The sequence below is a fragment of the Solea solea genome, chromosome 12 (genome assembly GCF_958295425.1).
Source record: "Solea solea chromosome 12, fSolSol10.1, whole genome shotgun sequence".
Taxonomy (NCBI): Eukaryota; Metazoa; Chordata; class Actinopteri; order Pleuronectiformes; family Soleidae; genus Solea; species Solea solea.
Genome location: NC_081145.1, coordinates 10707397 through 10719972, shown reverse-complemented (window position 1 = coordinate 10719972; position 12576 = coordinate 10707397). Strand labels below are relative to the sequence as shown.

The window sequence follows — 12576 nt, the reverse complement described above, 5'->3', positions numbered from 1 at the left end:
TATATATATATATAGTGTGTGTGTGTGTACAACAGCCTGCTCTCAATTGGATTAGTCACAGGCACAATGCTGCAGCGATAGCGAATAATGCTGGAGAACATTTACGCGTTGCCTTTCGTTTCCGGGAGAAAGAAAACAAGACATAAAGGAAGTAATCAGTGCACACATGCAGAGAAAACATGTTAAAGTGCAGTCAGATTGTGTGTGTGTGTGTGTGTGTGTGTGTATATATACTGCTGTGAAATAACAGGGGAATGAGAGAGTGAATGGAGACGAGACTCGAGCCCCGAATCCGTCTCCGACCTTCTTTCATTCCTCCCTCTATATTTCCTCGGGCAGGAGGACGAGACTGTTCCTTTACAGCCGCGTCTGTGTGTTTACATTCACACTCGTACACACACACACACACACACACACAGAGCAGACGACTGTGTTTTCAACACAAGCTTTTGTGTTTGACCTTATACCCGGGAGGGTTCCCATGCACGCAGCCTCATCAGCGCGATTTTAACGGACGCACGGCTCCACAATCTACAGCCACACAGAGCTGCGCGCGGGTGGAATATAAGATGTATAATGTATGTAAAGTATGATGTTAATGTCTACTGTACGTGCTGTGGGGTTGTGACAGAAAGAGGAGAAAGGCTGCATCTGTTTTCCCCCCGCGGAGCTGCAGTTCAATGGTACCACTGTTGATATACAGTAAGAGGCTGAAAACACAACAGCACACATGCGAAAACAGCTTACCTTCGTATACAGGGGCCATCGGTGCAAGGATTCCTGTTATACATGGCCACAAATAAAGCGGTGTTTCTGTTCAAAACTCAATAAAAATCTGCCATCTTGTGATGCGAGAGTCGCCGTAGTCTCCTGCATTACTGGCCCAGTTCATTAGTGGCTAAAACGCTCATAATTCATATCCAGTCGTTGTCAAAAAGGTTTAAGGTCCGACAGCGAGGCAGGCGACGGAGGAGAGGCCGTGTGCTTGAAGAAAATCCCCGCACAGGCAGCGGTGTGTCTGCGGAGGCTCCCAGGATGAGCCACGATGACAGGTTTACTTCAGCTATTGTGCGACATGACTGTGGAGTGAGGAGTCTCTGCAAAAGTTGCAGTGGTCAGAGCGGAGCGCAGCGAGTTTGGTGTCAAGTGAGCGAGTCGAGCGACGATGGAGTCGATGGGGAGGCGGCGAGGAGGTGCATCATCATCATCATCACTGTGACATGCAGGCTCCTGCTGCTGCTGCTGCTGCTGCAGAGACGAGCGTCTGTCTGTGATGACACTAACCATCGAGAAAGAAAGAAAGAAAGAAAGAAAGAAAGAAAGAAAGAACAAAGAACAGCCATGATATCCATCCATCTTCTACTGTTTACTTCTACACTCAGTAATTACATTGTACTATTTTATTTATTTGTCTTAATTTAAATTTACTGTTGGCTTGTTTTGTTTCTATATACTTTATTAATTCCATAGGGGTAATTCTTTATCTGCATTTAACCCATCTTCTTCTTTCCTGTGCCCGGGGAGCAATGGCGGTTGGGTACCTAGCTCAGGGGTACCCCAGTCCTTTAACCTGGACTCGAACAGGCAACCCTCCGGTTACAAGCAAAGTTCCCTTTCCACCCCCATATTGCAGTTTTATTGCTTTTTTGTTTTGTTTTGTTTTGTTTTGTTCTGTTAAATGTCATTGGGTGTTCCGAAAGGCGTTTATAAAATAAATAAAATAAATTATTATTATCACCACTTTATCCTCCACATGAGGTTTTGCTGGTGCCAATCACAGCTGACATCACAGGGCCACATGAGGCAAACAACCATCCATTCTCACGCTCACATCTACCGTCAATTTAGAGTGTCCAATTTGCCTAACCCCTAAATCTGCATGTTTTTGGATTGTGGGAGGAAACTGGAGAAAACCCCCACACACACATGCAAACTTTATGCAGAAAGGCCCTTGTTCTGATCGAAATTTGTTTTTATACAAACAGCTACAGTATATTTGAGACTGCCCTGTACTGAGCCACGTAAAAGATGATTTTCTATTATTCATTCAATGACTTTCCACTGCTTTAACTCCACACTGGAGCCAATTGCAGATGACACAGGGGGCGCTAGGCGGAGTACACCCTGGACAGGTCGCCGGTCCTCCTTGACAGAGACAAACAACCATTCACTCTCACAGTCACACATTAAGAGTGTCCTATTAACCTCGGTATGTTTTTGGACTGTGGGAGGAAAGAGAAAACCCACACACACACACACACACATGCAGAAGAGACCAATTTCTATTATGACAGACACTAAGGTTTTCTGATTCTGACACTAATCATCGTCCTCATTCTTAACAAAATGAAAGAAAAAAAGAGTGTACAAACCTCCACCAATGCAAATATTACCGGCACCAAGGTTAAGATAAGAAATAAAGCAGCACTTAAAACAATATTAAAAAGCAATATTAACTTACATCCCCGGCTGCTGGTGGTTTTGGACAATTTTGGGCCCTAATATGGGATAAAACAGCAGAGAGTGTCAATCAGTGACATATCACAGGATAGCAAGGAAAAATGTGTATATTTCTTTGAATTGCTTTGTCATTGAATGTAAATTGTGTCATATTTTACTCTAAATGTGTCTTGTTACATACTATAAATGCAATAAACTTTACAATTTTTTTAAATCATAATCTAATCACATATTAAACACAATGAAGGATTTTTGTGTACATTTTAGAAAAATACTAAAATGTAATTGTTGAACAGATATTATTGCAAATGATTGCAGTGACGTTGTGATATTTTGAGAGGAAGTTCATCAAGAAGGTCATCAATAAAATCAGCAATGTGACGTTAAAGAAAGCATACATATACATGCTGATTTATTCATATAAAACGACCACAGCAACAATAACAAAAACATCCATCCTCAAAACAAACTGCAAAGGTAATAAACAGATGAAGAATAAGTGGCCACACAGATGAATTATAGCTTCCTGGTGTATGTATGATGTGATGTGACTTGGGGCTGTAGCGCCACACTGCTGTTAAACAGCTGCCTGTTATGCACAGCCGTGCAAAGTGCATGTTAAAGTGCGTTGAATTGGCTCTGCGTGCGTTTGCTCATGTCTGTGTGGAGCCGGAGCGCTCGCGCTGTACTGTAGGCTGGAGCGAGAGTGTGACGACATGAGATTTGCTCAGAACGAAGTGGAGCGGAATCGGATTACAGAGACTCACACAAATGTGAGTAATCTGTCATTTAGCAGCGAGACTAAAAAAAATGCACTCACAGCAAATGTGGCCATCGACCTCGAGATCAAACATGCGACGTCTGTTCATACAGAGCAGAGCACTTTGGACCGATAGACTTTATACCAATACCAAGGTATCTATAATCATAAAAAATAAAAATACACACGTTGTAATTAAGATGCCTCTGCTGAAAAAGAAATAAGTGATAATCTGTCATCGATTTTCTTTAAAAAAAACAAAACATTTTAAGCCATTCAGATTTGCATTAGTATGGAAGCCCGTTTCTGCCACTTTAAAATAAAAATATATATACATTAGTAAGTCATAATTATGGGATAAGTAGCATCTCATGATTATGTGACAGTAAGTCATTATGAGAGAGTAAGTCATAATTATGAGATATTAAGTTATGACATATTTTTGAACTTTCTCACAATTATGTAAGGATAAGATAGTAAGTCAATTATGTGACCATTCTCATAATTTATTTTATTTTTATTTTTTTGCAGAAACATACTGTATCACTTAAAATAATCTAAAAATGATTATGATTGGGACATGCGAAGGAAAGGTATTATATGAAAACCTCTCCCATGAAGACATACATCAAAGACCATATTTGTTGCAAACAAACACAAAATTAAATGATAACAAGAATAGAAGAAAATCAATCAACTAAGTGTTCATACAGTAAATATAAGGAGGGGAAAAAATAAATGAAAAAAACATGAATGATTAATGTAAGACAATAAAGATACATTCATCAATGGAAAGCTAAGACAATAGATAAACAACATAACATAGATGACTTGATTGATTGATAGTTTGACTTTTGAGAGCCTTTTTAAATGATGCTAAATAATTTAAATAATTGACATAGTCGTGTAGTTGAAATGATGACTTAGTATCACATAATTACTGTATGGGTATGTATTCTTTTTTCCCCCCATGGGGCAGAAACAGGTTTCCATACATTTGTTTAATGTCACACCGGCAGCAGCGTGTGCAGCTGCAGACACACCACACAGAGCTGACCACTGCACGTCTGCCATGTGATGCTGGAACTGCAGGGGGAAAAAGAAGCAGTTCTCGGAGATCCACAGGGTTTGCTGACTTACATTTGCTAAGCACTAAAACTCAATATAGTGCAATTCTCCAATCAGCAGTGCATTGTTTATTCATGCTATACCTCCTCAACAACAACCACCAGAGTGTTCCTGAAGGGACTTTATACTGTATATACTGAGCTATGCAACATTGGAAGTACAGCCAATGTAAGGCATAATCACACTGTATGCGGGGGCATATTCAATATTGAGAATTAAACATAGTGTGCAGTCTTGGAAATCTTTATAGTTTCCCCATAAGAGAGTAGTAAGAGGATAATTAAGAAGAAAGATAAATCTCCTTTATTCACTGCATTCTGATTATTCAGTGTTTTCCCGAATATTTGTTTCAGCAGCTGTGTTATTGAGGCTCCACGACCATAAGGATGCAATGGCTGTGTTTGTTAAGTCAAAATTGTTTTAAAGCTGCAGTGTGTAACTTCTGTCGCTTACTGCAGAGCTTTCTGAATGGACAACTGCCGGTCCATATTCTAACCGTTCTCATACCCAGCTCTGCAAGGTCGCCTGCTACCTATTCAACATGAGTCTGAGTCTGGAGAATGTCCCCACGTTGTGGAAGACTTCTTGTGTGGTCCCCGTCCCCAAGATACCGCACCCCGTGGAGCTCAACCACTTCAGACCTGTGGCCCTGACATCACACCTGATGAAGGCACTGGAGAGGATAATCCTCAATCACCTCTGCCCTCTGGTGAGCCAAAGCATGGACCCTCTGCAGTTTGCGTACCAGCCTGGCATCGGGGTGGATGATGCCATCATCTACCTACTGCAGAGATCCCTGTCCCACCTGGAGGGCACTGGAAACAGCGTGAGGATTACTTTCTTTGACTTTTCCAGTGCCTTTAATACCATACAACCATCACTACTCAGGGTGAAGATGGAGAGAGCAGGTGTCAGCGACCGGCTGGTTGCATGGATCATCAATTACCTCACAGATAGACCCCAATTTGTGAGGCTGCAGGACTGTGTGTCCGACATGGTGGTCTGCAGTACGGGAGCCCACCAAGGCCCAGTGCTCTCCCCCTACCTCTTCACCCTGTACACCTCGGACTTCAGGTACTCCACAGACAGTTGCCACCTCCAAAAGTTCTCAGACGACACCGCTATCGTGGGGCGTGTGTCGGGGGGGGGGGGGGGGTGAGTCTGCGGAGACTGCGTTCCTTTGGGGTGTGCAGGAAACTACTGATAGTACACCGTACACCCTGGATAGTTCCCCAGCCCATCGCAGGGCCACACATAGAGACAAACAACCATTCACTCTCACACCTATGGTCAATTCAGAGAGACCAATCCTACCTAATCCCCATATTGCATGTTTTTGGACTGTGGGAGGAAGCCAGAGAACCCGGAGAAAGCCACGCAGAAAGGCCCTTGTTCTGACCAGGGCTCGAACTCAGGTCTTCTTGCTGCAAAGGCAAGAGTGCTAACCACTACACCTACTGTGTGGCTGGGAGGGCTGGCCACAAGTTGCCGTACTTTAAACAGAACTAACAGGCATTTCTTTTCACCATCAACCAATGCATTGTTGCGCTGTCTGTTGTGGAAACGTCTGCAGAGAAGAAACCGTCTTCTTGTGTTGTTTCAGAACATCACACAGTGCCAGACGTATGGAGCTCGCCATGCGAAAGTATCGCTCTCGTTAATTCGAAGGTGAAACGTTGTCGGCACGTTGTGTGGCTCCGTATTGTGTTTTGCGAAACCTCTCAAGATGACGGTTTCTTCTCTGCAGATGTTTCCACAAGAGATAGTCCTGTAGATATCAATAGATAGAAGTGCCGTACAGCTCCGAGTGTCCACACACAAAAACAACAAATTCTCCTGAGCGGCGTCATTGGGAGAATCAATGGGACGCAATTTGTGTCGCGTTGTAGACACAGCATTATGCTTCCGCCCTCCCTCCGTCAGTGGGGATGCGAAATGTGTCACTCTGTGTCACCACAGACACAAAAGCAAAACACGGCTATACACAGAGAGAGTCATGAGGAGCTGAGAGGCCTAATCAGCACAGTGTGAACTCATTAGACAATGGTTTAAATGTTGAAAAGTTACTTGGCGTCTTGTTTTTTGTGCTCACTTTAGCATTAGTAGCACATTGATATTAATGACCGTGTGAAGTTTTAGCCGCAGTGCTCAATACAGTTATTTACATCAAACTTCCACTGTGTACAAGTGCAGTGTTTTTGTGTTTGTTTTGATGTAAACAGGTTGAGAGGGGATTACAAAATAAAGCGGAGGAGTCGATGTTCTCTTTTTAACTACTGGTTTAACAACATGGATGGAAAAGTTTCTCATTAAAGGGTGTGCTGTGTGTGTGTGTGTGTGTGGTATATCAGTGCACTTACACACTTCCTTGAGTCTCCCTCGGGACAAACAGCAAGCTTGAAAATTCTAAAAGAGAGATGAGATTTAAATCACCCCTCTGTTTCCTGCACATTTGCTCAGAAACGTCAAATTATTGTTTATGGCAGAATAAATGCTGTAGTCCTTGTTAAGTGGTCTTTCAGTTTAAAACGGAGCAGGGAGACAAATCCTTACCCTCTTCAATCCACTTATCCTCATCTAATTTTTAAGATTTACGGTCATTTCTGTTTCCACTTTTATTAACGCGGCGAACGAGCTTTCAAGTGGATTTAAAAAACAGATTTTGAGGTTAAAACCACGATCGCGGTCAGAACGGATTCACAGAAGACGCACACACAAGGCCAAAGTGGAAAAGGGCTATCATTTAAATATTCAAATGCACCTTTTATTTCCCTGCAAACTGGGAAGCCGTACAAACTCAGTCAATCCTTTTCTTAATGGACATCTGTTACTGGGTGGAATAATACCCGAAAGTACAAGAAACAACAACAACAACAACAACAAAATAAATCCTGCAAAAGAAAATTGTGACAAACACATTGACAGCCAGAAGGACAGTGTGACAAGTGGATGTGGGTTTTTATTTTTTGGGAAAAAAATGGCTGAGCTTTTTGTTTTCACCACGTTGACACCAAACTGTGTAAAAAAAACCGCTATTACGCGATACTTTGTTATGAACTCATATTATTTATTTATTTATTTGTTGAAACAACAGCCTCCGGATGACATTCTGCTCTCAGCCTATTATATGATACAATATTTTCTGGCAAGTACGGAATATAAACTGTCATTACGTATAAAAGAACACATTCAGCAGATAGAATAACCCCCCTCCCCCCCGTAATTACAGAGACTTACAGTGTGTATTTACTCACTGACAGAGTTCTACTGAGTATTTACGCGCTGGTTTGTGTTGACACAGGATGAAGCGCAGCCTGCAGACACACGCACGCACTCAACCACATGGTGTTAGTTAAACCCGAGGTTCAAACACAATGTGAAAGTAAACGGTGTGCACAATAAATGCATAATGAGAAAGAAATTAAAAAGTACATACACAGTGTTTAACAGATTTCAGCTCTGTGATCATTCACCGCTTGCCTGTATTTGCACTTGAGGTCACTCCTCTTTCATGATCCTCTTTTTCCCTATATCTGTTGTTCAGGAATAACATGGATTGATTTTTTTCACTCATGTGTTTGCATAGGCCGTATGTGCTATTGACGTTACTTTTCAGGGGAATTCAAGAAGTCTGTTTTCTTCTTCCTCTGCCTCTCTCACCTCTGTATAAGGTATATAAATGTATGTGTGTGTGTGTGCAATGCACCTTATCTGGCATACACACTTGTGGACCATGGAGATCAAAACCTTGTCCTAATGAGGCAGAACCTCTTTTCTGCAGAACTGGTTAAGTTTAGGGCTAAGATATGAATTGTGGTGAGGTTAAGGTTTTGTTTACGCGGTCCAAGTGAATGGAAGTCAATGCAGTGTCCTAAGAAGAATAGCTGTGCAAACCTGTGTGTGTGTGTGTGTGTGTTCTGTCGTACTGTTTTAGTCCCACAGGTCTAATTAGTATTTCACACGCATCAGAATCAGGGTCATTTCTTGGTTCACTGACATGGGTGACATCACCAAAACTTTTAAATGGACATTTCCATGGGAAAGACACTTTCTTTTTTACCCAGTGCTAGTTTGGGGGAAAAAACCATACCAGAATAAGAGCTGAGTGATGCAGTGATGCAGTGGTGCAACCCATCTGTTGTGCCACATGATTTTAAACATTTATGTTTTGTCATATTTCATTTGATTAAAGACTAAAACCACCACTTTTGGAATCTTTCGATTAATCACTGCATCTTCTCTTGGCGCGCTCCACATCACACGTTCACATGTTGTGTGAGGGGACTATAGTTTCAGCTGTAGTACTTTAGTGGCTCTCATGACAAATTCATTTTGTGGAACCGGTGAAAGGAAAAAGTGGTATCTATACAAAAAGAGGAAATATAAAGCTGTGGCTGTGAAACCATGTCGGTCTAAAGCTGTGTTTTCCGTGGTGTGTGCTCTGTCGTGTCTGTGAGAACTAAAAGGTTCAATCGGCACCTGAGTGAGAGGAATTTTAATTTGTATGAGAATTATTTGGGGTTTGACTACATTTGTGCAAACGAGCTGCATAAATTACAGCTCATAGCTGTAAAGGATGATCCCATATGCTTCACACGCACCAATACGTTTGCCGTCCCGTTTTCACCAGCCGAGCAATTCGCCATGCCTCTTTTAAAAAGCTTCTCTTTCTATTTTTTCTAATGTCTTTTTTGAGCATTCAGCAGAATGTTGTTCGTTTTTTTTCAAAATGCCTCTAATGTGTTGCAACATCCTGTCTCCTTGTATACTGTTATTTTTTTGCTTTTTCTAGTGCTGCTTGTCCTTGTGATCGTCTTTGGATGTTCCTGAAGTTTCTCTCTAACATCATTTTTACAGACAAAGGGTCAGACACGGCCTCCTGGGCCACATCATGGGCAAGGAGCGAGAGCTCCACCAGGCCTCGGACAAAGCTGCTGGAACAAATAATTGAAAGGTTGCCTTGGAAACCAACCAGCTAATCTGCATGAGACAAATCAGGCCTCTTAGCGCGGTCCAATTCCAAATAGTAGCAGGTTGCTTGCTCGATCTGGTATGACTAATAATCTTCAAATATAATAACTGAGTCATCGCATAATCGCTGTCGAGTCATCTGTGAAAATGTTGACACATCCGGAATGAGCAGCTCTGTCTTTCTTCTGCCATATGACCTTCCATCTTGACTTGATGAAGTGTGCATGACGAAGGGTTGATTCTTCCATCAGCAAAGCTGTAATTCATCTCTAAATATGTTCCGTGTCGAAAGTCGGCGACTTTTTTCCGCTCTGAGTCAAACGCAAAATTCATATTTCGTGCTCTTTCTACTGGTGCCGACTAAACACAGTATGTTCTATTTGTGACAGTGATGATCTGACTCAGCTGGCAGATCGTGGCAGACTGGACAATGTTTATCCTATACTGGTCATTAAATAAACAAGGTTGTTTAAAGTGGGGCCAGTATATCTTTGACCTACCCCTGTAGATCAGGATGAAGATAATTGCTTGCTTGTGTTTTGCCAGTGATATGATCAAACATCAACAGTACAGTCTGATGATCAGCAGGAGAAACAGATGTAAAGTCAGTACAAACGGACATAAGCCGACGCATATACAAGACCGAGACTATAAAGTAGCAGGGAGACTGATTTTCATTGATCAGAAGTGTACAGCGAAAACTCGAGCACAGTGTTTCCCAATCCTGGTCCTCGGGGACCCACTGCCCTGCGTGTCTTAGACGTTCCCCTGCTCCAACACACCTGATTCAAATAGTCGGCTCATCAACAAGCTCTACAGAAACTCTGATATTGTGTGTTGTATGGAAACACTGCTTGAGAATAAGTATAGTATAGTAATAAGAAAGTGCACACATGAATGAAGCAGTGGGTGTCACTCGTGCTCATATGGCGGTGTTTCATTGCCGCTTCAGTACATCATTGTAAGGAATATTGTGGTTTCCTGTTGCGTCCACACAAATCCCCATCTGCCATTACCAGCCCAGTGAAATGCAGAAGTAGGAGGGACATTTCAGCCAAGTGATTTCTAAACATCTTCTTTTATTTCATTGCACTCATTCACATCTACCTTTTATTGATATCCGGAGCAGCAATCGTAAAAAAAAACAAAAAAAAACGTTATAGTGATACTTTCAAGACTCCTTTAAATTTGATGTGTTTCTATTCAGGTGTTTTGATGCACTAATCAAAAAATGTGCAATAAAACATGCTGATGGAAAAATCCACCCATAGTCTTATTTCCTTACTTCCTGCTTTCATGGCCTCACAAGCATGCACAGTCACTTCACTGGCACATGTCAGTGCTACCATCAGCTGCAACGTGTCTAACCTGCTGTCTCTTTATCCCGTGTTTGTCTTGCTCTGCTGTCGTGTGCTACCTCCACCTCCCCGCTAGTCTTCATAGTCTCATCTCATCCATCATTCTTCATACTTCAGTCTCACCAAGTCACCAACCGTCATCACCACCACCTTTATCTGGACCTCAGGGTATTTCCCTAATTACTGCTCAGGTGCAGATGTCCTCAGCTCAGATATCTCCTTCCTTGTGTCGAGGCAACAAAGACTCATTACGGTCTATCAACGCGTTATTCTATTCAGCACATTTGTTTGACCTACAATAAATCAATTCCCATGCCTTAGTCTCTCCTGATTGAATTACTTTTACAGCGACTGTTTACCCATCATAGGGGAGAACCACTCTGTGGATTGAAGCTCTGGATGACGCGTTCTCAGAATCTGAGAAAAAAACAACGCTGATAATGTCATTAGCGTCTCATTGACAAGCTAGAGTCAGCAACAAGTTGTAGTTGAGCCTGTGTTATAAACTGGGAATGTGGAGTGTGAAAGATTATATTAAGTTATATGTAGTTTCTTTGCCTCTGCTCTCTCTTGTGATATAGAAACAAGAATGAATCAGGAATGCCTGAATTTGAAATATATGATTTGAAGCTAAATAACTGTCACTTAGCGAAGGGTCTTCTGTCTGCAGCGAGACAGGACAGGGCCCAATGAACAGGTAACAAGCTCTTAGTCTGTCCCGTCACCTCACTGTCCCATCTGCCTGTCTTGTTTAAACACAGGCCATTAAAAAGTGCAGAAATCACATCTGCCCTGTTTCTTTTCCACAAACACGCTCCATATTTGCTGCACACACATTGTTGTGTTTGTTTATCTTTACGGTGCAACGCTCTTTTGCTTTCACGAGAACCTGAAAGGGAACTTAAAGCTACTGTTCATGAGAGCAGGGCTTTCACACAAAGCTTTCAAGTCCTAAAGCTTAGTTTCAGAACACATTAAGCAGAATTTTTCCTTCAGGCTTTCAGTGATTGATCAGACGGGTGAAAGAAGACAAAGAAGCAGAGGTGGCTCTTCCTTTTACTTTGAGAAGTGTTTAATGCTAATAGTAGAAAAAGCATTGAGAGAGCGCAGCCATCTACCAAGGCTGTTCAGTTTACAGTTTTGCCAATACACTCTCCAATCTAGCAAGGTGAACAATTGTTTAAAGAAACTATACTAATCCAGATCTGTATCACTATCAAGTATTTCTTCCTTGGGGCCTGATCTATTGGTGTGCTGTACTGGTACAACTTTGGAAGTTGGAATTTCCAACTTGAAACATGTGGAATACAAAGACTGCAACATTTACCTTTAAAAGCATTTCTGTCGTATTTGTTTCACAATCATGTGCTCTTTAAAACTTTCTAGCCTAAAATATATCTTCTCATTTGGAACAGGGTTGAACTCTGGGGTGACTCACTCCCAGTTTTGACTTCTGAGTTCCAACATTAATGGAGCGCAGCATATATCCCCCAGAAATGTCCCTTTCCAAAAATCAATTCTTCATGTTGGCAAAACCTTTGCAAACACAGAGCAAAGCTCCTTTATGACGCACTGAAAAAAGAACCTTTTACTTTGAAAAATGATTTCACCTGGTAAACCTAACTAAAGTAAGCCAGTTTCTTTCATATGGTAAATGGTTTGTATTTATATAGCGCTTTTCTAGTCGTGATGACCACTCAGAGCTGCCTTACATGACAGTTTTGCCATTCCCCCATTCACTCCCATTCACTCACACGTTCATGTATGTGCAGCACATGTTCTAGCACACATCTTTTCATGCCCATTTACACGCTGCTGGCACAGCCGTCAGGAGCAACGTGGGGTTAATGTCTTGGACGCATCGGCATGTAGACGAGCCGAGTCGAACCCACAGCGAAC

The 12576-nt window shown here is 42.0% G+C and overlaps 1 protein-coding gene across 3 annotated transcripts in view; it reads right to left on the bottom strand.

Annotated features, from left to right (window-relative positions):
* hipk2 (homeodomain interacting protein kinase 2) overlaps window positions 1-1136 on the bottom strand; it is a 74244-nt gene extending 73108 nt beyond the window's left edge. For all 3 annotated transcript variants that reach the window (XM_058644765.1, XM_058644766.1, XM_058644767.1), the window contains exon 1: window positions 748-1136. In XM_058644765.1, coding sequence (XP_058500748.1) covers window positions 748-766 — 19 coding nt within the window. In that variant the 5' untranslated portion in view covers window positions 767-1136. The remainder of the gene's footprint in view (window positions 1-747) is intronic.
* Window positions 1137-12576: the final 11440 nt, after the last annotated feature.